Source organism: Prunus mume, linkage group LG3 (genome assembly GCF_029339155.1).
Source record: "Prunus mume cultivar Tortuosa linkage group LG3, ASM2933915v1, whole genome shotgun sequence".
NCBI lineage: Eukaryota > Viridiplantae > Streptophyta > Magnoliopsida > Rosales > Rosaceae > Prunus > Prunus mume.
The window spans coordinates 5,594,908-5,621,271 of NC_142700.1; the positions used below are offsets into that span (position 1 = coordinate 5,594,908).

At 37.7% G+C, this 26,364-nt stretch overlaps 4 protein-coding genes across 4 annotated transcripts; 3 read left to right on the forward strand and 1 right to left on the reverse strand.

Annotated features, from left to right (window-relative positions):
* The first annotated feature begins 216 nt into the window (after positions 1-216).
* ACD11 (Glycolipid transfer protein (GLTP) family protein) lies at positions 217-2,680 on the forward strand. The gene is made up of 4 exons (XM_008227364.3): positions 217-543; positions 654-826; positions 1,595-1,740; positions 2,383-2,680. Exons 1-4 carry the CDS (start codon positions 361-363, stop codon positions 2,487-2,489), a joined length of 609 nt encoding a protein of 202 aa, XP_008225586.2. The 5' UTR covers positions 217-360; the 3' UTR covers positions 2,490-2,680.
* Positions 2,681-3,562: 882 nt separating this feature from the next.
* On the forward strand, positions 3,563-9,851 carry CPSF30 (cleavage and polyadenylation specificity factor 30). Its single transcript, XM_089049018.1, has 7 exons — positions 3,563-4,570; positions 4,939-5,322; positions 6,063-6,225; positions 6,353-6,463; positions 7,142-7,210; positions 8,404-8,490; positions 8,681-9,851. Exons 1-7 carry the CDS (start codon positions 4,185-4,187, stop codon positions 9,566-9,568), a joined length of 2,088 nt encoding a protein of 695 aa, XP_088905144.1. The 5' UTR covers positions 3,563-4,184; the 3' UTR covers positions 9,569-9,851.
* Positions 9,852-11,862: 2,011 nt separating this feature from the next.
* Positions 11,863-16,159, forward strand: LOC103325221 (U3 snoRNP-associated protein-like EMB2271). The gene is made up of 7 exons (XM_008227365.2): positions 11,863-12,398; positions 12,770-13,112; positions 13,970-14,194; positions 14,526-14,754; positions 15,010-15,188; positions 15,284-15,349; positions 15,729-16,159. Exons 1-7 carry the CDS (start codon positions 11,968-11,970, stop codon positions 15,825-15,827), a joined length of 1,572 nt encoding a protein of 523 aa, XP_008225587.2. The 5' UTR covers positions 11,863-11,967; the 3' UTR covers positions 15,828-16,159.
* A 398-nt stretch (positions 16,160-16,557) lies between these two features.
* On the reverse strand, positions 16,558-25,835 carry LOC103325222 (SIT4 phosphatase-associated family protein). The gene is made up of 19 exons (XM_008227366.3): positions 25,296-25,835; positions 24,252-24,355; positions 23,466-23,552; positions 23,301-23,376; positions 23,124-23,198; positions 22,870-22,923; positions 22,104-22,163; positions 21,734-21,850; positions 21,267-21,361; positions 20,972-21,174; positions 20,688-20,785; positions 20,397-20,500; positions 20,153-20,318; positions 19,907-20,029; positions 19,345-19,427; positions 18,923-19,064; positions 18,787-18,816; positions 18,167-18,237; positions 16,558-17,639 (listed from the first exon to the last, which is right to left on the reverse strand). Exons 1-19 carry the CDS (start codon positions 25,332-25,334, stop codon positions 17,039-17,041), a joined length of 2,328 nt encoding a protein of 775 aa, XP_008225588.2. The 5' UTR covers positions 25,335-25,835; the 3' UTR covers positions 16,558-17,038.
* Between the last annotated feature and the right edge of the window lie 529 nt (positions 25,836-26,364).

Consider the following 26,364-nt stretch of genomic DNA (forward strand, 5'->3'; position numbering starts at 1 on the left):
AAATATAATTAACTACTATTTATTAATTAATATATGAAATTAATTACAATATTAAAATACTAATTATTCACTAATTAAAGTAATTAAATAAGGCTAAAATATTAAACTAAACAAAAAATAATAAATCATCATTATGGGCCGACGTGACATATTTGATGGTAAAGTTGTAAAAATGAGATATTATTTCTTGTCGGAGCTGGATGATACACGTATCCAAACAGCCCCAAATTTATTCAGTTGCGTCGTCGACACTGCGTTGATAATATTTGCTGCAAAGCAACGAACATTCCCGGCACAAAAAGCAAAAGACTTAACAGAGAAACTTTGACAGAGAGAGAAACAGGAGAGAGAGACTCTACAATGGCGAATGAGAAGCCTCTGAGGAAAATATCGCAGGCATTCAAAGAGCTCGAGGCAGCCGTAAACTCCCAAACAGCGGAAATCGAGGTCGCGCCGTTCTCCAGCGCGTGCTCTTTGGTGTCGCCTCTGTTCGGATGCTTGGGCATCGCCTTCAAGTTCGCCGAGATAGACTACGTCGCCAAGGTACGTAATTTCAATTTTCCATTTGGTTCCCTGGAAAATCAACGAAATGAACACGGATCAAAATCTGGAACTTTTCCGTTTGAATTTGATCGATTTCTGGATGGTAACAGGTCCATGATCTCGCGGAGGCATCGAAGTCAATCTCGACCTTACCGGTTTTGCTCGACCGCGATATCGAAGGGGATTCCGTGAGAAAAGCCGGTAGTCATTCGAGGAATTTGCTGAGAGTTAAGCGTGGGCTCGACATGGTTAGGGTACTCTTCGAGCAAATTATAGTCACCAAGTACGTATTTTCAACTACTATTTCTTTGCATTATAGTTGGACTGTTTGCTTGTTCATTTCCAATTTCATTGTATATGTATTGCATCGAAAAGAGAAGGTGCTGATTTCAAATGGTGAGCTTCATCTAAGGAAAACATGCATTCTAGTACAAAGTTTATTGGGATTATTTGCCCATGGAAAATGCTAAATGTATTTTAAGTTTCAGTCAAAAGTCACACTTTGCACCATAAAGTTTCATTTTGGTTCAATTCTGTGTATTTATACCCAAAACTTGTGCACATTGTACCACTGCAAGTCTGCAAATGTTAGTCATTCCTTCAATTTTTGCGTTAGATGAGACAGATTAGTGACCTGTGACCACTATTTAATCCAATGTAAGGGTAGAATTGAGATGAAAAATATATTCTCGCTCAAGCAGCTGCAGCGGTTGTACAGTCATACATGGATGCCTTCCCTTTACTGCATCTCGTTTGTTGTTTCTAGTTGTTTTAGGAGAGAATGTATTTTTCATTTATTTACTTCCCAGAAATTGGTTTAAATGGTGACCGTGTGGTGACTGATATATTTAATTAACATTGACATTAAACAGAGTTAGCATTGCTACAATGTAATAGGGTAGGCATAAATTGTCTACATTGAAATATCAATGACCAAAGTGAAATTTGCTCCAGCTAAGGGGTCGAAGTGAAATTTCCTACAAAATTATTTGGATGCCGAAGTTCCTATGATGTGGTTAAAGTATTAATATTTCTTTATTTTCGTTTGGAGGGGAAATTCCTTGAAGGATGCTGCTTCCAAGGCTTATGCACAGGTGTTTGCTCCCCACCATGGGTGGGTCATCCGGAAAGCTGTTGCTGCAGGGATGTATGCACTTCCTACTAAAGAACAACTATTACATAAACTCAATGAAGATGGTGAGTGAATCAAGAGAGTATTACATTTGTTTCTTATCTTATAAATCTCAACAAAGAATTTGGCTGCAATGAGAGTTAAATTTTGACATTTTGTACTACGATGAGGGCTGGAGCTGTGGTTTCATTTTTAAACCTATACACACCCCGTTTGACCTTTGATCAGTTTGAGTGGAGCTTTATTGAAATGTTTGAAAACTAAGGATTGGCTACTTACCTGGTTTTGACTTTGCTTGGTTTCCAATTTGATATCTGGTCTTGCTTCTACCTTCCCCATCAGTTTAGATAAAACTTTCAAAACTCAAGTCTTCCAAAATTATATCCAGTCTTTCTTCTACCATTCCTTTCATTTATAACTTTTAAATATCAAATTTTCCATAATTCACATTGTGTATCTGTGTCATTAAGATACTCTGATTTCAGATTATTTGAGTCTAGGGTTGAAATGTTCAGCACTCACTTAGTACCGGCTATATTTGTCACTTTGCCAATAGATTGTGGGATAGAAATTGGGAGGAAAAACCCTTGGATTGATTATGTTTGCCCCTTTCTTTTTTTCCTTTGTTTCAAAGAAACTTTTATTTTTATACTTATAAGTGACCAGTTGTATGAACTCCACATTTACTTTCACTTTGTTTATTTCAGAGAACTCAGCAAGCGTTCAAATGCAGAATTACATTGCTGCTTCGACGCCTCTAATTCTGTACATCGACAAACTCTTCCATTCAAGGAAATTGGGTGTAGATTGGTAAAGCAGGAATTGCATTGTAATTTATGGAGAATTGTAACTGAGATAATTTAATCAATTGGCGTTATATATACATTAGTAATTGATGTCATTGATTTATTAGAAAATACTGTTGTATATTGTGAAAAATTATTGATAAAGTGATGCAGGTTTGGATTCTCCAATGATCCAATATGCTCACAACTTTTTTCCTCTGGTGCTGGATTAGAGTTGAATTGTGCTTTGCTGAACCCTATTTTTTCTGTCTATTACTGTATCGAATAATTGCAACAAGTGAATGATCCATTTGATCAACATAAAGAGTTGGTAAACTAACTTATAAAATTTGGCTTGCTTTTCCAATTTGTGCGTTGTGTTGTGGTGATAATTTTACATAAACCAAAGTTTTCTGTTTATAAGTGTGTTCATAATTGCAACTTTAATCTGATCTACCAAAATACATTGATAAATCATAAACTTATATATATATATATATATATTTATTTATTTATTTATTTATTTATTTATATGAGTATAAAATAAATCCCTCGGAAAGCCTTGAAGACCAATTATTCCATCATATGAGTATAAAATAAAAATCGAAAATGAATTTAGGATTCCGAAAGAATATACTAAAAAAATCCCAAGCTCATTTTAAGAAAAAAAAAACAAATCAAATTGGGATTTTCAAATGAGAAGATGTGCACAAAAATGGATGGAAAAACCAACTCATTCCATCAAATAGAAACCTACATGGAGGAGAATGCAAAAAAGAACAAATGCACCAAGGTGTTGGACACTATGTTGACCTCACCTCCTTCTCAAGCAAATCCTACAAATCAAGGGATAACTCTTACTTGTCATACCCCACATCCCACCAAACAAGGGGTAGCTATGCCACCTCCTATACCTTCTCAATGCCCAAGACCCCAAATCAAGGGGAGCCATGCAAAAGTCCCAGCAATAAATCAAACTTAAAAGGGAAGTCACCACCTCCAAGCAAAGAGAGGATCATCTGCCATGGCTGGGAAGCTCTCAAAATATCTCCAAAGCTCACTCCTTTGTCTTACAAAGGCTCTCAAGCCTTTCTCTTTTCATGTACAATGTAAACCATACTCAAATACAAATACGAAGTTATAAACTAGAGTGGATGTAGCCTTATTATGGGTTAACTACTCAAACACTGTTATGTATGTGATTATGTCCAATCCGCTAGGTACAAATTCACCCGTTAACACAAAACCCTAAACGATTGCTCCCAGTAAGCTATCCCCAAAAAGAAAACAAGAGAAATTGCAATAATCGACAAAAAACCAAAAACAAAAAACAAAAAACACCATAACTTCAATCGCTAGCCCACCTAAATTCTGTTTGGTTGGGCCAGGCTGCTAGTTCCTTCTTTCGCTAAATGGCCTATGACAATTGAGAACCTAAACCCGGAGACCCGCCAAAATTTCTAGCCCGACCAGAACCGACCGCCCAAACCCTTTCTCTGCGCGTCTTCGTGTTCGCGCCCTTTGTTTGTTGCTGTGTCTCGTCGACTGTGAGAGCCACCTCTTTCAGCTCCCCTCATTCACTTCCTTCTTGTTCCTTCTTTAGTCAACCAAATCTCAAAACACACGTTTCGCATCTCTCTCTGTAAAACCCTAATGACATAAACAAAACCCCAATTCCCAATTCCCAAACTCCAAACCCCAAATCTACACACAAAGTTCACCAAATGGAAGACTCAGACGGAGACATCAACTTCGACTTCGAGGGGGGCCTCGACGCCACCGCAGCCGCGGGCCCCACAAACCCGGGTCCACCGTCTAATTCTCTGATGCAGTCCGACTCGGGCGTTGCGGCGGTGGACACCAACCCTGCAGCTGCGGCGCCACAACCCAACCACCCGAATCCCAACCGGTCGGGTGGGCGGAGCTACCGCCAAACGGTGTGCCGTCACTGGCTGCGTAGCCTTTGCATGAAGGGCGAGGCCTGTGGGTTCCTCCATCAATACGACAAGTCACGCATGCCTGTGTGCCGCTTCTTCAGGTTGTACGGCGAGTGCAGGGAGCAGGATTGCGTGTACAAGCACACCAACGAGGACATTAAAGAGTGTAATATGTATGTGTTTGTTCCTTTATGCCCGTTTCCGCGTTCATCTCTCTGTTTTTTAATTTGGTTGAATTTTATGGTTTTAATTTGGTGATTCTAATATGGAGATTAATGGGTAGGATTGAATATACTTGAATAGAATTGTGTGCTTTATTGTGATACGGATGAGGTCAATTGTGTTACAAATTGTTGTTATTGGTATTTGGACCCCCTGATTTGGTAGATTCAAGGTGCATAAGAGGAGGGTTGAAGGAAGAAAATTATCTGTAGTTGTTGTTTCTCCTCTGTATTATTTGAAAGTCTAGTTCCAGTGTGAAGAAACCATCAATGTGTGAATCAAGGGTGTATGTTCTTATGGAAGGATTTTGTCATTGCAGGTACAAGTTAGGGTTTTGTCCAAATGGTCCTGATTGCCGGTATAGACATGCAAAGCTGCCTGGACCTCCACCTCCTGTGGAAGAAGTCCTTCAGAAGATTCAGCATTTGAATTCTTATAATTACAACACCTCAAATAAATTTTATCAACAACGGAATGCTGGCTTTCCCCAACAAGCCGATAAGTATCAGTCTGCACAAGGCCCCAATTCCGTCTATCAAGGTGTGGTTGGAAAACCTTCAACAGGAGAGTCTGCTAATGTCCACCAGCAGCAACAGGTTCAACAAACCCAACAACAGGTTGGCCACACCCAGACACAAAATCTACCCAATGGCCTAGTCAATCAGGCAAATAGAAGTGCGCCTTTGCCTCAAGGAATATCTAGGTGTGTTCAGAGTCCCAAGGTTTTTTATTAGATGTGTAAATCAGTTTCTGTATTCTTTGTGGGCATTTTATCAAGATAAATTGTTTGATCAATACTTTCCCAAGAGAGTTCTGCCCACTGCGGTCAGCTGTAACTAGCTTTCTTTAAACCCGCATTAGTTAATTTTATAAATAATTACTCTGTACAAGTTGTATTTGACCATGTGATGTATTGGTTTTGCTTTTTCAATATGTAGTTTACTTCTCTTTATGATTTGTACACGGGAGGTTGCTATTTCCCATTAAGCTCTTGGGCTAATTTATTTTGTTTTGAAAGATGAATGATCTACTCTTCTATTGTTCTATTCTTCCACTCCACTCAGAAGAAGGAAAATATGTAGCAAGACTTACTTTTGTGGGTGCTATAGATGTAATAAGAAACAGCTGAAATTATTTTTTGTTACACATAAATTTCACACTCAGTATTGGCTTTTGGAGTTATGCTATAAGATGGCTGTATAGGTTCAAGGATTTTTATAAAAAAGTGCATGGGCAAACTGCTACTTGGAAATTTCCTTAATGCCCTACTATAATTATCATCTTTTCCGTGAAATTTTATTCTGTAGTAGACAATACTCAGTAGTCATATGATTCTTCCAAGGTGATAGAATAACTTTAGACTGTTCCTCTATCCATGTTTAATTAGTGCACCTGTTTTTATAAGATTGAATGTACTTATTTATTTGGAATATCAAACCTTAGGTATTTTATTGTTAAAAGTTGCAACCGTGAAAATTTGGAATTATCTGTACAACAAGGAGTGTGGGCAACTCAAAGGAGCAATGAGTCCAAACTTAATGAAGCTTTTGACTCTGCTGAAAATGTGATTTTAATTTTCTCAGTCAACCGGACTCGACATTTCCAGGTAGGATTGCAAATTAAATTCCAGTGTTTCTCGTAGCTTACTATTTTGTTCTTCTATCAAGTTATTTCAAATCCATGGTTTTAATCTACTGGAGGTGTTAGAATTAAAATCACCTATGCTTTGTTAGGGTTGTGCAAAGATGATGTCCAGAATTGGTGGGTCTGTTAGTGGAGGGAACTGGAAATATGCACATGGATCTGCGCATTATGGGAGAAATTTCTCTGTCAAATGGTTAAAGGTATTATTTTGTTGAACTTTTTATGGAAACTTTCTATGTGTTGATCTAGAATTTGCATCCCCTTTCTGATTATTTTTCTCTGCTGCAAATGATGGCGACTACAGGATCCCACAAAGTTTGTAGTTCTTAGTGTCTTCTATGTGTTACTATTATTGTTGTGGTTACTCTTATAGATTGGGTCATGGTGATGAGTATGGCTCTGTTTCTCATCTCCTTGTTGAGCTTATTGTTACAGACTAGAAAATTTACATTAATATTTCAAGATATTTGTTTGGGGACCAATATCAAAATAAATTATTAGTCCATCACATTAATAGAATACTTTGATTACGTGAGCCTATTTGGTTATAATCGACGATATCTTTTTTTCATTTGTTTGAGGCCTTGTATCTTAATAGTTACTATTTTTGTTTCTATTTCTTCCTATTGTTGGTTAGAATCAAGAGTCAAGTTGGCCGTACTTGTATTCGGCTTAAAATTATTTGGAGCTTTTAGTATTTGAATTCATAAGATTTGAACCTAACCCTCTCCTGTGTGTCACCTGAGCCAAGGTTCAGTTGGGACCGCTACTCCATCTGGAAACTGGGAGAAGCTAATAGAATAGAACAGCTGAAGTTTAAATCTAATAAGCAGTAAAATGATAAGATGTCATGACTAATTGCAGTTTTTCTTGTGCAGCTATGTGAACTGTCCTTCCACAAAACTCGTCATTTGAGGAACCCCTACAATGAGAACTTACCAGTAAAGGTACAATCTGGAGCTTTAAAACTATAGATCCACTCATGTAAACTCTGTTAGTTTTTGTGTGTTCTGTCTTGATTGATTGTGAAGTCACCCAATTATTATTTCTGTCAGGATTTTCAGCATGCATCAGTAGGCTGCAGGTTTGTCATGCTAATCCATGATTCAATCAGCCGAAAACATGATCTTACTATTTGTTTTTTGCTTTTCCTGAAATTTGGTTTTGCTTTCACCATCACCATCCTAGTATTGTTAATAACTGTGATGGTTATTGGACTATGACTTAAAACTTTGAAAGATGATCTTCAGAACCTTTCTGTATGTGGGTGGTAATGTGTTACTGATCATGCATGCCAAGGCCTTTTGGGCAAAATTACACCTTTCCCCTGTAGTAGTATTTTCTGGAGGGTGAGTCCACAAGTTGAATACCTGACGGGTGTATGAGTAGTTTTTTATTTTATTTTATAAAAGACATAATGTTTTTGATTAGATGAAAGTTACAATACAGGACTAGGAGTCCACTGAACAGTCTTGAGTACTAAGCTAAAACTAATAACAACAAACATCACATGCTGAACAGTTTTGTTCCTCCCTGTTAGTTTGGGAGGGATTGGTGCTGTTTGTTTCTCTCTGTGTTGTTTTTGTTTCTTCGGTTGTGGTTGCCTTTTCCACCTCTGTGTTCTTTTACGTAATAAATTTCGTTTCTTCTCAAAAAAAAAAAAAAAAAAAAACTGTAAATTAAAATGGCATAAATCACAGCAGCAACCCAGTCTCAGGGTGTGTGAATAAATTACGATGCAAGAATGTATATGTATATATGTATGGACATACTTTTGTATGTCTCTTTGTGGTTTGTGTGTGTGTTATGAACAAATTAGTTTGCATTACTTGAACCATACCATAGAATCCTGCCCAATGACACAGATTATGTTATGGGACCGTGCCTGGGCTAGGTGCTACAAAAATATACAAGTGTTGATGCATCATATAGAGCTTAAATGCAACTGTCTGATAGGACGCTATTTTAATAACTTCTAAACATGCCCAAGTTTTCTTAGCTGTTTCACCATGCTTTTTTACTTGCAATCATTATTATTCTGAACCTGTATGCTGGCTGATGTGATACTACTTTCTGTAGACGTATCTTAAGACAAATAAAATTAGCTTTTGAGCTTATTGTCATACTTGTACAATTGCAGATAAGTAGAGATTGTCAAGAGCTAGAGCCCTCCATTGGTGAGCAGTTGGCTTCCTTGCTTTATCTTGAGCCAGATAGTGAACTTATGGTATGTTTCAGGGTTTAGAAACAGAAATATTTACAGTGTGTTTATCAGTTTAGTAAGAGTCAATTTTACTCTAGTGCACGGGGGCAGCACAAAAATTGTTTTGGACTATTAAGTCTCCTTTCTTAAAAAAATATATTCAATGTCCACAACTTGATGAAACTGAATGTTGTATATCATTTCCTGTGTACAGGCAGTTTCAATTGCGGCAGAGTCAAAACGCGAAGAAGAAAAAGCAAAGGGAGTCAATCCGGAGAATGGTGGTGAGAACCCAGACATTGTCCCATTTGAGGACAATGAAGAGGAGGAAGAGGAAGAAAGTGACGATGAGGAAGAGAGCTTTGGTCCAGTTCCGGGGGTAGGAAATGAGGGCAGAGGAAGAGGCAGAGGAGGAATCATGTGGCCCCCTCACATGCCACTAGCAAGAGGTGGTAGACCTATGCCTGGGATGCAGGGTTTTCCCCCAGGAATGATGGGTGCTGATGCAATGCCCTATGGACCTGCACCTGACGGATTTGGTATGCCAAATCCTTTTGGTGTGGGCCCTCGTGGTTTCAATCCATATGGTCCCAGGTTTTCTGGTGATTTTACAGGGCCCACGCCTGGCATGATGTTTCGTGGGCGACCACAACAACCTGGATTTCCACCTGGTGGTTATGGGATGATGATGGGTCCTGGACGTGCACCATTTATGGGAGGCATGGGGGTTGGAGGTGCAAATCCAGGCCGGCCTGGTCGGCCAACTGGTATGTCTCCAATGTTTCCACCACCATCATCTCAAAACACTAACAGGATGCAGAAGAGAGATCCAAGGGGACCTTCCAATGATCGAAATGAGAGATATACTGCTGGCTCAGGCCAGGGGAAGGGTCAAGAGATTCCAGGTTCAGCTGGTGGACCAGATGATGAGGCACGTTATCAGCAAGCATCAAAGGCTTACCGGGAAGATCAGTACGGTGCTGGTAACAACTCTAGAAATGATGATAGTGAAAGTGAGGATGAGGCACCGAGGCGGTCAAGGCATGGAGAGGGAAAGAAGAAAGGGAGAGGCTCAGAAGGAGATGTTACCTCTGAGCACTAGCAGATGCTGCTAGTTCGGCAGTTTTAGTGATGCCACTAACGAGGGAACCTATTTTCCCCCTAATAGATCAAACAATCGATCCTCAATATTTGAATTCTTTTAGGTGCCGAGGGAAACTTAGAACTGCAACATTCTCTTCCCATTTTGTTTAAAATTTCCAATATGCTGCGACATTCTGTGATATTTTTGTAACTGTATCCTGTAAAAGGGGATGAATGGGTTGTGGAAATTCAGAACTAATTCCACATCATGTTATTCAATATACAGAGAGGATTTGTATCGATAGTGCTGTGTGATGAATATAAATGTCGTTTTTTATACAAGCTAAAATAGTCTAAACTATTAAAAAGAAAATCGCGAAAAACCTATTCTAAATTAATATAATCTATTTTTTGGGGATATAAATGCCGTTTTTAAATGGACTCTTGTCCGGTTATATTTTTGCACGTTTCATTTTTCTCCCTTGGTGTTTGTAGGGGCTTTGTTCTTCCGGCAGCTAAACGGGCTGAGCTGCCGTAAATGGCAAATGGATGAAATTGCCCCTTAAGCCTGAGTTTGAAGATCAAGTCCCAAGAATGCTTCGAAAGGACAAAGATGCCTTAGGAAACACCTTGGTTACCTTCACCAATGAAAATAACAGCAGTTTACAGATGATTTCTTGATGCTTACAGATAAATTTTCTAGCTTGACATGAGAGGCTTGTGACATGGAAACAAAATTAGCATGAGTTTAGCATCATAGAGGAAAATATGGCTTCGTAGGGAGAAAGGGGAGTGTTTAAGGTGAGGAAGAAGAGGTTTACAGGCTGATTTGGCTGAGAAGAGAGAAAGAAATAACAATGTTCTTCTAGCAGCTTGACGAAGCTTCGACATATGTGAAAGTGGTCTGCCAGAAGAGGAAAATGGAGAAGAAGGGTGAATAATGCACGAAATTGCTTGGTTTTTGCAGGTAAAAGAGAAAGCTTGCTCTCTAAATCTGAGTTGAGTTTTGTTGGGTAGAAGATGCCTCATTTTATAGCTTGTTGGAAACTATCCTTTCCCAAGAAACCTTAATGGTTTCTTCCCAACTTGGCCAAGCTTTTTCTTCCTTTCTCCTCTCATCCCTTGACTTTTCTATCTTGGTGAAATTTCCTCTATCTATTTGCACAAAATCAAGAATTTTGGGAGCTCAAGGCCCTTTCCCGCAGTTGTTTTAGTGGGAGACTTCCATTCCTAGCCATCTCTTCCTTTCTTTCTTTCCATTTTTCCATGGCCAGGTCTGATGGGGGAAGGAATTAGGGTATGTATGCTGGTTCGAAGAGTGCTTCTCTTCATGGCAGCTTGCATGTTAATATCTCTTGGTTCTTCGGGTGTTTTGTACTTGGAACTTGTTCCTTTCCAGCAATTCTGCATATGTGGACATCTCCTTGGCTTCTGTTTTTTTTCCAGCAAGGAGCTGAGGCTTTGGCTTCTTCTCTTTCTAATTGTATGGGCCTTCTAAGATAATAGGTTGGTTTGTCAAAATAAATAGGCTAACCTCAACAAGTGTTGGACTATTTTTGTTGAGGTGTTGGGCTAATTTAGTTAAGTTAATGAGCTATTTCCTTTTTATGCTCACTCATATGTTTGGGCCTAAGAAATGGGCTTGAGTCGAGGCTCCCAAGCAACCTAAGACTTCCATTTCTCGGCCCATTAATAGTCTTCATGTTGATTTATTATCATTCATACCACAACTTACTCAAGCAAGCCCGGGGTATTTGAGTGGCTTGGGGCCCACTTAAGCTTGTGGCGTGATTATGTGCTGAATAATAATTCATTGCTTGGCGTGTAGCATGTGTGAAAGCGCATATGATGAACTTTCGAGTGACCAAATCGGGTTTCTTCTCGGTAAGGTATTGCATTGGATCGAAAATTTATTTAGGCCAAAGCGTGGATTATTATTATTTTTTTTTAGCCTCAGCAGTGTTATTCTTTCAATTTCAGTCAACATTGAGAATAGAAATATCACTAAACTTATAGATAGTTGGTAGCATAATTCAACCGTTAGATCATGAAAATGGACAAGTGAATTGATGTTGTGATTGACCGTTAACATTTGGAAGAAGTTAATTGCCATCAAATTATTTGGTTAAGGTAGGCAGCAGTCAAGGGTAATTTTGGAAATTCAGAAAATGTAGAAGCCCAACTCACTAAACATTGGAAGCCCAGAAAAAAGAAACAGCTATTTGATGGGCTTGGAACAACAGAGTTCAAATCAATCAAATCCGGGTTAAAATGGGTATTTGTAACCAATGACCCGAAATTCTAACGCTAAAGAAGCTCTTCACCGTCTTCTTCGCCGCTTAAACCTTAAACCCTCCAAAAGTAAAACCCTAGCAACTGAAGTAGCAGCATTTGCCTCACATTCCGTACATTCCAACCATGAAGAACAAGAAAAAAGGAGGCTCAGCTCCCAAGGGACCTAAGGCAGCCAAAAAGAGCAAGACTTACTCTCTCAATGAAGACTCGTTTTTTAGCACTGAATCGAAGAAACGCCGAAAAATCGACCGTGATGAGATAGAGAGCGATTCAGACGACGACTATGGCGTCGTTGGATCGGATGGGGAGGGCGGTGGAGAGGAAGCTGAGGAGGCTGAGGCTATAGAAGAAACTGCAGATGAGAAGAGGAAGAGGATAGCGCAAGAGTACTTGGAGAAGGTTCGAGGATTAGCAAGGAGGGAGAAGGAAGATGAGGAGGATGAGAGTGATGAAGAAGGTGAGAAGGAAGGCGAGAGAGACTCGCTTGTTGCCAAGATTTTGCAGCAGCAGCAGCTCGAGGACAGTGGCCGAGTTCGCCGTGCCATTGCTTCTAGGTAATCAATTTCGTTCTTGTATTTTGTTTTTTGATTAGATTGTAGGTGGTGTTATTGTTTTGGAACTCGACCAATTTATAGTGGCATTTGATCGGTATTCAGATTCAAAGTTGTGAACTTTATAAACTCCCCTTTGGATTTAATGCTACTTTGATCAGATGCTGTCATCAGCTTTCTTGCTTAAGCTCTGACACCGTAAGCTTGATGGTAATATTGGGAAATTTATTTTTTTATTTATTTTTTTTAACGTAGAATGGAGCAACTGGATTTTGCTCCATAACTGGATAAGTGTATGCCCTCTAACGGATTGTTTTATAGTTTAATTTGTGGTAGCATATTTCTAATTGTCATGCTTAATCCTCTTATTTCAGGGTTCAAAAGCCTGAATCTACTGATGAATTTCGGATCTCAGTGAAGCATCGACAATCTGTTACTGCTGTGGCTCTGTCCGAGGATGACTTCAAGGGCTTCTCAGCTTCTAAGGATGGCACCATTCTTCATTGGGATGTAGATAGTGGGAAAAGTGAAAGGTATCTATGGCCCCGTGATGAAGTATTAAAGTCTCATGGGGTTAAGGATCCGCAAGGTCGAGCCACAAAGCATAGTAAACATGTGTTAGCTCTAGCAGTTAGCTCTGATGGTCGGTATTTGGCAAGTGGAGGCTTAGATCGCCATATTCATTTGTGGGATACTCGTACACAAGAGCATATTCAGGTAGATATGATTGGTCGGTTACGTTGTTAGTTATGGAATAGAATAATATATGAACATATATGAAATTGTTAGGAGGTTTTAGTTTAATAAAAGCACTTAAATTGATCAGGTTAGAGGAATGCAGGTGACCTCTCATGCTGTAAGGACAATTCACTAACAGTAAAAATCTCTATTGTATTGGCAAGGGCCTACCTGCAAATCATGTAAATGACCTGTTTTGTTTTTATTTTCTTTAAACAACAAGAGAAGTATGTTTTTTGCTTGATCCAACAGAAGTACATGCTTTTCTATTGGCAAAGCAGCGTTCTTTGTAAGCTGAGTCATCTGTCGATCTATTGGGATGCATTTCCAAGTTAAAGACACGGATTAGGTTTTATGTCTGATTTTCTGATTTATAGTTTAGAAAATATACAAATATATAAATAAACCCAATCCTAGACATGTATTTATAAAAAAACCCAAACACTATTTAAACATAGAAACAAAACACCCAAAATCAACAATTGTATATTTTTTGGGTATGTTTATCAATGGATTTTGAGTGTGTGTAATGATGGTTTTTGGGTGTGTTTATAAAGTGTTTTGGGTGTTGGGTTTTTTTATAATTTCAGCCCCCATTTTGGGTGTTTTAGTGAAACTCCCTAGAAAATATCCTAAAGAAAATACTAAAATGGCAGGCCTCGGGAAATATTGTTTCTCAACTTTAAGTCTTACAGTAAAATTTGTGATTTTCTGATTTTATCATGTACATACCCACTCTCCATCTTCTCTCTTCAAATTCTATTAGAAGCAACATTTGTGAATCTGGAAACAATGAGTTCTTGAGTTTCTTAATCAGCATTTGTGTTTTTTAACAGGCTTTTCCAGGTCATAGAGGCCCCGTTTCATGTTTAACTTTCAGGCAAGGGGCATCAGAACTTTTTTCTGGTTCATATGATCGAACAGTTAAGATATGGAACGTTGAAGATAGAGCTTACATAGATACATTATTTGGTCACCAAGGAGAAGTATTAAGTATTGATTGCCTACGAAAAGAACGGGTTTTGTCTGTTGGACACGATCGAAGCATGCAGTTATTTAAGGTAAGAAGTATATATTTATGTGTTTTGGGGAATGGTTGCAAAAGAAACTTAGTTCAAATGAAATCACGTGGACAGAAGCTACTATTTCTGATTATTCTTTCCCCAATGGTCCCATTTCTAGAAACACCAACCATCATAGGAACCTCTAGTTTCCTTTGGATCCCATTGATATTGGAGTACACATTGGCAACCTTTTTAGGATGGACTTGCTTGGATAGTTTCTTTTTTTCAGCAGTATGTTCTATGTTACTTTGGTGTTTTAAACCATGTGGTGTAGTTAGACTCAATTTGCTTTCCTTGTTCTTGACACCATTATCTATTCCCTTAATAGGTTCCAGAGGCATCACGTTTAGTATTCCGTGCCCCTGCATCTTCTTTGGAATGTTGTTGTTTTATTAGCAATGATGACTTCTTATCCGGCTCTGATGATGGAAGTGTTGAGCTTTGGAGCATGCTGCGAAAGAAGCCTGTTTGCATAGTTAAGAATGCTCATCCTTTTTTGGCTGCACGCAAAAATGTTGAACAGAAGGATGGTGATAGAATTCCGAATGGTCACATAGGTAAATTTAAATAATAATTTTTGCTGGCTTCAAGTTTACTCTGTGTACACTTTTCTTCCCAGTCAGTGAAAATATTTATTTGCTGTTTAGCTGGTTTATCCATCACGTTTGAATCAGCATAAAAAATTGTACCTTGGGAAAGGTAGATTAAAGCGTCCAGTTATCAATGTAATCTTGTTGCACATGTTTTTAACCTGCCTTGGGTTTCTGGTTGACTTGTGTTCTAATGGGATGGTATTGAATTCTGCTGCACAGAAAATGGTGACCACACTTCTCAAAGTTATGATTGTTCATCAACATATTCTTGGATCAGTTCAGTCACTGTTTGCAGAGGCAGTGACCTTGCTGCATCAGGAGCTGGTAATGGCTCTGTTCGTTTATGGGCTATTGAAAGTGAGAGCAAAGCCATGAAGCCCTTACACGACCTCCCATTGGTATGCCAAAGCAATGACTACAAAACCTTGTTTGCATCTTGTAAATCAAAAGTTAACAAGCTTTTTTCTACTCTTAATATTTTTGTGCCGTGCAGGTTGGATTTGTGAATTCTTTAGCTTTTGCAAAATCTGGAGGATTTCTAGTTGCGGGAGTTGGGAAGGTGACCTCTCTTTTCTTTTTTTTTCTTCTTCCTAATCTTCCTATATCATCTTGCCTTTTTCCTTCTCTTATTCCTTTCATTTTCTTTGACTGAAAGGATTGCTCAACTATAAGATTGAACTTTGAAAGTGCATATGAAAGTTTGGAATATAAATATTGCAGCAAAACCTTGGAAGGGCTTAAAATGTTTTTCTTAATGTATTTATATTTTTTTTCATGGGAAGGGCAGGGGTCGGGGTTTCTAGACTTTACTATTTTCATTACTAGGTTTCTAATCCTCCTGCATCTATTTTCTTGAATTGTGTTTCCATATTTATCCATATTGTTCACTTCATGAAAACAATGTCAGCTTCTAACATTGTCAATTACCTTTGCAACAGGAACCTCGACTAGGAAGGTGGGGACACATCTCATCTGCTCGGAATGGAATTGCAATCCATCCCCTTAAGCTTTCATCAGATGATACAGATAATTTTTAGCTCCCAATTTTGACAATCATACACTTGTGCATCTCCCAATTTTGACTACATTGAGTTGATAAGTCAGATGAAATGTTGTTCCTTCTGTTCAAAATTATATAGTTTAGCTTTACTTCCTTTTGTACTGTGACGTGGTGTGTACCTTTATATCTATTTCATCTGACAAGGAGGCAGCGCAACATTTTTCAATCTGAATTAGAATCCGAAATTCAATTGTAGAAAGTGATGTAAAATTGTTGAGACCTAAATTAGCAGCCTATGGCACATGCTTATCGAATGGCAAGTCTGGAAGGGCAATGTCAAATTGGTATTCTAAATATTTTTTTCAGCCATGGCTCCACTATTACTCATCTTTTCAATTTTTTTATTTTTTTATTTATTTTTTTGGGTAATATGAGCTCCATTTATTTTTTTAAACACAATAAAATAAAATGACATTTGGCATTCAAGGAAGTTCAAATTTTGTAAGTGTCGAATTGCCACATAGACCATTAAATTCAAATTTAACTGTTCTCTGTAAGCAAATAGGATCATTGGAAGCCAAATCTGACCCATGACTGAAATTAGAACATCCTTGGTAGAAGCAAGGGGTTTTCAACTTTAAGTAAATTCATGCTCTTCTGATTATGGCCTGAAATATTTATAAATAAAAACAATCGTCTGACGAATAATGCTGTGTTTTAAACTGAATATGAAGGGTATCTCAATTGTAAAGTTGGAAACGCCAATAAAAAGCATCAAACTCAATGAACTCATTTCCAAAATCAAATTTTCATATTCAGAGAATGGGAGGAAGAGGGAGTGGGAGAGGGCAACTATATATATTGACAGGTCCTTGCTAAAGATACATGCAGCATGTGAAAAAAAAAATCCAAATTCTGTAACACCTAGCTTTAGACAATTGATGAAACATAAAATTACTTGCTACGAGGTCCGCAAACACGAGAACCTGCCCTTCCCTTTTTCTCAATGTTTAAATGGATAGAGAGAGGGGAGAGGGGGTAGAGAGAGAGGACAGATCAATTTCTTACAGGTGGGGAAAAAATATCAGCCCTATTCAAAAACACTGACTTCTGAATTCGATGATGCGCGCAAGGCCCTTTAAATGCAGTTGCCTAGCCCAACCAACCAGTGTCTAGATTCAACTTCCCACCTGATCAATGTCGTCGAGTAATGAGTTAGCCCAGTTAACTGATCATTAAGAATTTACATTAGTTCCCTTCCTTGTCATCTTTATCACCTGCAGTCCCTTCCTGAGTGCTTTTCGTTCCTACATCCACTGCTGCAGTGTCAGAAGTGGTCGAACCAGAACTTGCATTCACATTACCCGACTCTGACGGGTCAGAAGGCTTTGAAGTTTCCTCAACTGATGATTCAGCTTTGGGACCAGTAACAATTTCATCATTGGTTATCAAAGGTTCAGAAGATGATGGAGAACATTTAGCTGCATCTGGAGATTCCGTTTGAAGCTCACCATTTGGTAGGGCATCAGATGGTTCCCCAGAGTCCGAAGTCTCCCTCCATTCAACCCACTCCGGTGGTTTGTCAGTTTCAGTGGATCCTAGTTCTGGTGAATTGTTGGGCACGCTAACTTCCGAATCTTCAGCATTTGTTCCTGGTTCTGTAGAAGATGTTGCTGTGTCAACTAAGTCATCATCTTCACCAACAATGACATCATCATCGCCACCACCATTGATTGCATTAGACTCCGCCGTATTAGGTGATGGAGAAGCAAGAGACCCAGTTGAACGATCTGTGGCAACCCTGTCATCCTCGAATGCAAACCAGTTGGAATTTGTAAACAGAGAACCGCTGCAATTAGAACAGTAACCATGTCAAGCAGTTGAAAGCAACAGATATTCAACGTGCAAAAAACCTTGATAAGCACAATAACACCACCAGTAAACGCCCAAAAAATCATTCAGAAGGGTAAGCTCTCTGTCACACAACCGGTGCAATAAGCTAAGGAAACAACATGGGAAGCCAATTATTTTCTTCAAATTTGGCATTATAAGCAAAAAACCAAGGGAAAAATATGGACCGTACAGAGAATTTTTAAATTAGTTCCCACTGTAATTGTAATTTAACCTTTAGTTCATATTGCACGTAGCATATAGACCTGGCCAGTAAATGAATTTTCATTGCATGTGATCGGTTATTCTTTGGCTGGACATACAGATGAAGGTGAAGGCAACCATAAAATCTCAATATTTCATAGGAGCCAACATGCATTGACTGACCTGTGTCAATGAAACTCCACAACACTACTGAAGCTTCCCACAAAAACCATCATACTACAAGATTGTTTTGACACATATCCAATATGTAGAATCACCTACCTTTCCTGGTCATCTCCCAAACGCAGTGAGGATATGACAACTTCAGCAGATTCATCATCAAAGTAGACATCCTGTGCCAAAATTATATTGTAAGGAATGTTTCGATTTACCAACAAAAGCATAAACTATATTGCAGCTTCTTAATACCGAAAATCCCACCACTTGATTGTAATTAGAATGAATAGAGAGAACAAGCGAAAGAGATCATGATGATGATGCAAAAGGAACTTGTTTTCCTATCAAATAAAATTATACAAGGACATCCAAATCATTTCACAAAAACTCACAACCAACTCAAGTGGCACCACTTTTATTTTTTTTTCTACTGAAAGCAAAAGAAACTAGGCCCTCCTTGGGAGTGTTTCCTCCTAAATTAAAATTCCATTCAGATGATTGCCAAGAAAGTAATGCTCATCAAATGCCAACACATCATACTTCCAAATCGAAAATTTTGCGAAGGCCAAAAGGCCTCTACAAAGCGCTTTTAGCAACTCAGTCCGTATGTGTTCAGAATATATTGCAATAACTAATGTTCCACTCAAGCAGAGGACTCATGCCTACAATATCACCAAGGAAAAAAACCCATGGAATTGAGTACAAATTGACAGTATATTTGATACCTCATCATCTCGTTCAAGTGAGCCATGGCCCTGAAAAACATGAAGAGAACAATTGCTGATCAGATGAACAATCATAAAAATAGGCACAAAGCCTTTAACCCTAATACAAAGCAAAACAAAAGATCTCAAGGGGTACCTCATCTAACTCATCGTTGCTGTAAATGCCATATCGAAAGGCCTGGCTTAAGTTATTAGCAAGGGCTGCAACATCATAATCCCTATCTTGGTAATCATCATCATCACTATCCCTATTTCGATCATGTAATGCTGTTGGACGCCTGTTATAATTGATTACAACACGGTTAAAAAGCCAAAACCATAAGATTGGTAGGACAGCAGAGAGTAAGAAAGGACAAAGGAAATCACACTGATAAACCAATATTGTCTCAGTGAGCTAAGAACAAACAAAGGTTTTACTAGAAAACAAACCACATGTTTTCATGTGTGGTATCCACTAAAAACTATATGTGATTGAGCTTTACTCAGAACATGCAATTGCAAATCAATAATAAATGTGAAAATGAAACCAACTACTTTTGCGAGGAGAAACAAACATACCCACAGGCCCACTGATAGACATTCTCCAATGCGTTACGCTTTGATAGGACATTTGTCTGCCAATCCGTCCACTCACTGTTTTCCTGCCAAGATAATTACAACTCTAAGAATGATGTTGCCAGTGAAAGCAGTAGGCTGCACCATACTTTTTGGTAGCATTATGTTTCTGCTATTCTGTAAAGATTAACTACATAACTCCATGCAAAAGTGACAACCAACAACAGAGATGGATAAATTAATTGAAATAGCACCTAAAAGGGGTTGTAGCATAAATGTAATCACTTTTCAACATCAAAACAGTGATAAACACTAAATAAAATTCCAAAAAACATATCAATTTTTTGATGATCAAGTAAAATATCATAGCAATGAGCCTTGGAGGCGCAACCCATGTACAGAGAAAACAGAAAATCACCAGAGGAAGAAAGGAAGTGGAAGGAGTCTGTGAACCTCTAAAACAACCATCTAAGACTGGGCTACAATCCATAACAGAATGCTTCACTTTTTTTCCGTAAACTTTAAAGAGCAACAAATATAAATATAAAGAAATAGAAATACAAACCTGCAGCTGCGCCTGAATCTCACTATTGTTATTCCCAAGCTGAACGAGTTTGTTGGATATACGTGTTAAATGTCCAATATTCCCTATTCTGGGTTGGGGTCTACCCTCAGCAGGGACAGTTGGCTGATTGAAAAACAAAACAAAATAATTTTAAATACCGTTTCAATAAACTAAGGTGGAAAAAAAAAAGGTACATAAATCATCTGGATGTAAGGTAATATTAATTTAAAATTCATGGAACACCACCTTGTCTGAATCAGCTGCTAATGTGAAATTCTTTTCTGCTTCAAGTATTTTGCCAACAAGATTACAGTCACGAAGAAGATGTTCGACAAGAGGAGCATTCTTGCTTTCCAAACATGATACTATTATGTTCTCTATGTGGTGATGTAGAAAGTTGTTATATGGGTACCTGGAATTGTAATAGAATCAGTGAATAATGCCTTGTATTAAATCATATTTTACCAAACATGAAAAATTGTGAACTTACTTAAAAAATAAGTCTAAAATTCTTTGTACAGCTCCAAGACGAATCAATTCCTTCTCGGCAGCTTCACTACCAACCGTAAGTAATACTGAAATGAACTCTACAACCTGAGAAGTACCAAGTTCAAGCATAAGAATAAAACTACAAAAATCTCTCTTAAGCACACAGTGATGATTGTAAGAACATGCAGACCAATTATAAAGAAAACCTTGTGGATAGATAGAGAAATTAAATAAAGCATTAAGAATGCAGTTCTTGAATTAGGGCAAGGAACATTCGAGAACAAGAATTCACCTTCAACCGATGTTTTCCGAGAGGCGGTTGTAACTTGCCATATGTAGTTAACAGTGTATTGTCCACCGATGAAACATCCAACAGCTTCAGCAAATCACCTAAAGATGGAAGCCAGATCAGTATTTAGTTTCGAGTGATAGAAGATTAATCACTTCTTCATGCAAAAGAAAAACTCTTCAAATTCCTATTGCCAGAAAAGAGGGGAAATAAACAGTAACACTCTATTCGGGCATTTGAACATGTAGGCATTAAACAAACGCAAGTTCTATAACAAATAACTTTACCTAGGCTCTCCAGCATGCCCACAACAGTCTCAGGATTAGCAGTAACTGTGGATCCATGAGTCATTTGACGTCCATACATATGATATGTTCCCAAAGTTAGCCTCCTAGGGTCTAACAAAGAGATGCATACCGACAATGAGTTAACAAGAGCAGACTTTGGCCGTGACTCCTCCAAAGCATGCCGAAACAATCTTCCTATAAAACTGCATAAAATATACAAATGAACTTTAACACAGAAGCTACAGCAGAAATGCATGTATAATTCAAGTCAATATGAGGATAAAACAAATGCTACCTTGGGCTGGAGATCTTAGAAGAAAGTCCAGGTGGAGCAAATCGTGTTATAGCACAAAGTGTCTCTGCTGCATTAGCATGCACTTCAGGAGAATCCTATAGAAATAATGCTGATAAGAATTTTCCCAGTAATGCTTAACGTTCTTAAAGCACAGCAAATAGACCATCTAGTATAGAAAAACATATATAAAAAAGGAACACATAAGCCATTTTTTCTCTTTTTCAGAACAGGCAATTTAAAATTGCACAGCCTTTTCTTTTTCTTTAGAGCAAAAAAGCTGCAGCAGCATCTTCCATTAACAAGGCAATAGCAAGTTCATGGTTATACAACCTTTTTCTCCAAAAACTTGACACAAACTCTCATTTCAAACATGATTAGGAAAAATAACAATAACAAATATAATAAAAGTAATCCCATAGGGTTGCATGGATATTCAATCTCACAAATATGTAAAATGAGTTACATACCGACGAGCTGAACTTGTCCACAATCATCTCTAGCACATCCGTATCTTGTATCCAGTGCATTGCCTCCGTATAGTTGGTATACATGTGTTCATCAGCACCAACCAGACGTATCAAAACCTGTACAACATATAAATTGAGTTTCAAGAAACACCTCGCCTAACTGAGAAAAGTCGATAAAAATCACACCAATTTTTAGGAGCCAACAAATATTTCTCTTAAAGTTAGGAGTAATAATCAAAAGCCATAGATGCTTCTTATTAAAAAAGATAAACAAACAAAAACTCACGACACTAATTACTGTTGTAAGAGCTGAAAAGAGCGAATTACAGAAACTCAATATAAAAAGGAACAAAGGTGAACTATAACCAACCTCCATGATGGATGTAATTCCAATCAGGTCAACTAGCTTCTTGACAATTCCTTGATGACCCTGGATGTGCAGTTAAGAAGAGTACATCAGCCAAAAAATACTCTAGAAAGCACATAACTTAACTCATGGAAAGCTAAAAGAGAGATCTCCTTCAAACAGAATCTTTAATGCAACAGTAAGTATATAGAGTTAAAATAAAAATATCAGAGTATACGTCATCATAAGTAAATGCATTCGATGAAAATATAGTCATATTTTAGCATTCAAGAAAACATATGCTACCAAACATCTACTAGTAATGAAATATTGCGCTTCATAAACAAAGCATTAGTGCAAATTAAATATTAAAACTAAATGATAACAAAGTAGAATATATGCCATCAAGTCAAAGCAGGCACACAGAGTTAATTTGAACATCCCAAACTCATAACCATCTACCACTTCCCCACACCTTAAAACGGGGACACATTAGGTTCAACCCAATTGAGGAGAACATGCTCATCAATCATGCATCTCACAGTTATAAAGACATGCACACCCAATAACAGAATTTACAAGCAACAGGCAGCACTTTTTGAATTTGCAATTCTTCTTACATAGGCACATATAATTTGAAATTTTCATTCTATTTCCCCTTTCAATCCAACAGAATGTGCATTTAAGACACCTACTGGGCCATGCCACCAAATAATAATAATAATAATAATAATTTAAGTTTAGCAAAAAGGATTTTCAAACAGAAACAAAAAAGAAATAATGGACTTACCTGAATATAGGTCAGGAAAGGAACTGCCTTGCGCAACAGCAGGCAAACAACAACCTAGGATGGACAAATTAGGAAATGTAAAAACCCAGGCAATATAATACTGACATTTTTTCACCCAATTTTTTATTTTTAAAGAAAAAAAAAGGGGGGGAAAAGAGGGGAAACCTCGAGTACACATATATAATCTTACATTAGTAAAATTACTTTCATGCCGAACTCTGAAGATAACATTTAGAAGTTCAATAAAACAATACCTTGCTGAAGTACCCAGCCAAGAGTGTGCTGTGGGAATTATTTGGTTCCAAAAAGGAGAACAACAAGTTCATCAACTGCCAAGAAGGACATAACCAAGTGAATCAATTGTTGAATTCTGTATATTTTTCGAACTATCAACCAGAGGCAGTGAAATTGAATAGTTAAGAGTGTCTAACCTCCTCATCTTCTACCAACGTTTTGAGTATGATATCAACTTCACAAGTAAAAATCTCACATGCAATAAAAGGAAATCTGTATACACAATAAATTAACAAGATCAATCACACAGATAGAGAAAAGCATCAATGCTAGTGTTTGCATGTATACTCAAGGCAACCTACTTGAAAGTTCGCCTCTTTTCAGCATCCTCAGGAGCTTCTTCAACAATGTATTGGATGAGCTGCTCAACCTGGGCTCTTTCTCGCAGACTGTAACACAGGGCAGCGCAAATAATCAAATGAAAAAACTGATCTTGAAAAATGAACAGGAGTCTCTCAGATTGTAACAAAAAAAAGGAGTTTTGCATATGCTCAAGCACATAAAGAACACAAGCAACTAATAACTGGAAAAAAAAAAAAATCTATAAAAGAAATATTCTGAAGACAAATTTATCTTTCCAGGCCTGGGAAAGGGCTTATGACAAAACTAAATCACTCATATACCCAATTGGATGGAAACAAAATTTTAAAGAATAAATACATTCCATCTACATCGAAAAAGAAAACAGAAGTGCACTTTCAACGTTAACATTTCAAACCACTGAGGCATGGAAATTAAGTAATTCACGCCAAAATCACAGATTGAAAGCCAAAGAATTGGCATCATGTCTGTCAACAGCAGTACCAGATATATAAACCCAAAATCATTAGAAATCATTTTAAAAACAACTCTGAGAAGGAAATATTCAATTTCTGCTTTCATCTTTAAACCCACTGACCTGTTGCCACATCCGCACATAAGAATACATAACATCATTTTGGACAATTATATGACAAGCAGCCCTCCCCAAAAGACGCTAAGCATAAAAATAGTACCTCACTCAACGAAGCACAATGAATAAGCAAATAGTCGACAAAAGGAACTAAAGGTAAAAGATAGAGGCAGTGTGGAAATGGAAGGAGCATTACAAATTGATTAGACGGCCATTGAGAGATTTGCATTCTTGAATAATTTCATCTTCATCAAGAAGCTCTTCCAACGTGAAATTGTCCTTGTCCAAAATTGTCTCCACCTGAAACATAAATAAAATTAGTACCCAAAAAAAAAATTTGCCTAAAAACAAACAGCAAAGGACTAGCCTTCCATATTAGTGAAAGCTGTTTGTATCATCCACCTGAAATAAGTCAATAGTAAACTAACAACAAGCTTGGGTGACAGCTGGAGATCATCTCCAGCCCTCTAGAGAAGAGAATAATACTGGTGCAATTCAGAGCAGATACAACTGATGCTTCAAGAGGTCTTAAGCTACATTTATTCAAGTCCTACTTTTGCAACTCACACTTCCAAAAAAAAATCCCATTAGCAACTGTTAAAAGTGAAACATGTTATACCCAGAGCATGCAAAAAATACTAAATACAACATACACTTCAAGGACCCTTTAGGCCTGCCTATAATCATGTCCTAATTTTAAAAACCTCACTTCCAAAACCACCATCCATAAATGGTTAAAGTCTCTAAAGTGGGCACCATGGAGGTTTTTAAAAGGCCTCTAAACCTCACGCAATCCTCAATCCCCCCCAGTAAAATTAAATTGCAGATTATATATTGTCCTATTCCACACTTAATGGCAACTGCTGCATAATGACATATTAGAGAGTTTGTACTATTAAAATAATCGGTTATCACTAAATCACTGATCCAAATTTCGGATCCAATACATTCTTGAAGAATTGACACCTAGAAAACTTCCTGTGAAATTCAATGGCCAATCCCCCTGGAGTTGGGACACAAGTGACACAACAAAACAATACCTCCTGAGATCCAACATTCCAACCTTGTAATTCTGATCCCACATTATCTCACCGATATTCAATCCAAACAGAGAATTAAGAGAAATCAATAAAACCTTCCCAATATTCAATCCAAATATGTTAAAAAGAATCCCATACTATGCCACACACCCAATGGCAAAAACAAGAGAAAACAAAAGAAACGCCGTCGTATAACTCACCGGAGACGCAGTGGACAATCCCGCCATACGCCAAAACATGGTGAATTGAGGAGCGAAAAGGGCCTCCGCTAGCCGAACTGAAGTTGGATCTGCGAAACCCCGAGAAACAAACCCTAACGCCCCGTCACAAAATCCCCAACCGAGGATTCACCAATCGCCGAACCGCCGGAGACACCCAAATGATCCAAGCATTCGCTACGAAACCCTAAAAATTGGAAGACGCGGATTCGATTGGATCTATATCGAGGGCCACAGAGAGATAGAAGAAGAACCCAAGGGCCTGCAATCGCGGGCGGGGGTGTGAGAGAGTGTATATTGGAGATGAAATGGAATTATAGAAGGGTTGAATTATTATATGGCTTCGACTCGAATATAATTTTTTCTTTTCTTCGTGTTTTTATATATATACTATGGTTTTGTTTTTGTTTTTTGGGTTTCAAAAAAGTCTACCAATTTGTTTGGATAGCTATTCGAAGTTTGTGATAGCCTGGAAGGATTTGTATATTATAATGTTTGTTTTGTTGGGTTAAGATTTGGGCATGGAAAATATGTCATTCTTTTGCTCTGTTTTTGTTGCTCTCCTTTAAAGTTGGAGGCTTGTTGTCCACTTGCTTTGGGATTATTTATTGATTTAGTTTTGGTTTTGGTTTATTTTTTCTTTGTTTTTATTAATGATTTGAGTAAGATGATACAGACAATAACTTAAAGATTCTATCCCGATTAATTCAACTTCTTGTTGTGTTTAGTTGTTGAAGAAAATTTATCGATATTGGACATCATAGTGGCTTTGTACTTGTTTTGTTCTTCTTATCAATAAAATATTATCACCCATTATAAAAAAAGAAAAAAATATAGATATTTAATTAATAATTTCAATTCTTAATGTTTGCATTAACTAAGGGCATTTTATGATATTTTGAATATTTTACCATTCTCTGCCTTTTGCTCTGCCTTTTGCTTTATATATGTAGATGATCGATTGAATGTGTATAACACAAATTTAGAATTCTTTTGTAATGCTAATTATTGAAGTTTTTGGCAGTTTGTGTGTGTGGAGCTTCATGATTGA

Excerpts from the sequence above, each read along its gene's own strand:
- LOC103325222 (XM_008227366.3), bottom strand. The coding sequence starts at position 25,334 with ATGTTTTGGCGTATGGCGGGATTGTCCACTGCGTCTCCG. Across the intron at positions 22,924-23,123 it reads TGGCTGGGTACTTCAGCAAG|GTTGTTGTTTGCCTGCTGTT; the intron begins GTATTGTTTTAT and ends TGTCCATCCTAG. Across the intron at positions 17,640-18,166 it reads TTGGGAGATGACCAGGAAAG|CGGTTCTCTGTTTACAAATT; the intron begins GTAGGTGATTCT and ends TTCTAATTGCAG.
- CPSF30 (XM_089049018.1), top strand. The coding sequence starts at position 4,185 with ATGGAAGACTCAGACGGAGACATCAACTTCGACTTCGAGGGGGGCCTC. Across the intron at positions 5,323-6,062 it reads TTGCCTCAAGGAATATCTAG|GTATTTTATTGTTAAAAGTT; the intron begins GTGTGTTCAGAG and ends ATCAAACCTTAG. Across the intron at positions 6,464-7,141 it reads TCTCTGTCAAATGGTTAAAG|CTATGTGAACTGTCCTTCCA; the intron begins GTATTATTTTGT and ends TTTCTTGTGCAG.
- ACD11 (XM_008227364.3), top strand. The coding sequence starts at position 361 with ATGGCGAATGAGAAGCCTCTGAGGAAAATATCGCAGGCATTCAAAGAG. Across the intron at positions 827-1,594 it reads GAGCAAATTATAGTCACCAA|GGGAAATTCCTTGAAGGATG; the intron begins GTACGTATTTTC and ends TTTCGTTTGGAG. Across the intron at positions 1,741-2,382 it reads ACATAAACTCAATGAAGATG|AGAACTCAGCAAGCGTTCAA; the intron begins GTGAGTGAATCA and ends TGTTTATTTCAG.
- LOC103325221 (XM_008227365.2), top strand. The coding sequence starts at position 11,968 with ATGAAGAACAAGAAAAAAGGAGGCTCAGCTCCCAAGGGACCTAAGGCA. Across the intron at positions 15,189-15,283 it reads CCTTACACGACCTCCCATTG|GTTGGATTTGTGAATTCTTT; the intron begins GTATGCCAAAGC and ends TGTGCCGTGCAG. Across the intron at positions 15,350-15,728 it reads TAGTTGCGGGAGTTGGGAAG|GAACCTCGACTAGGAAGGTG; the intron begins GTGACCTCTCTT and ends CCTTTGCAACAG.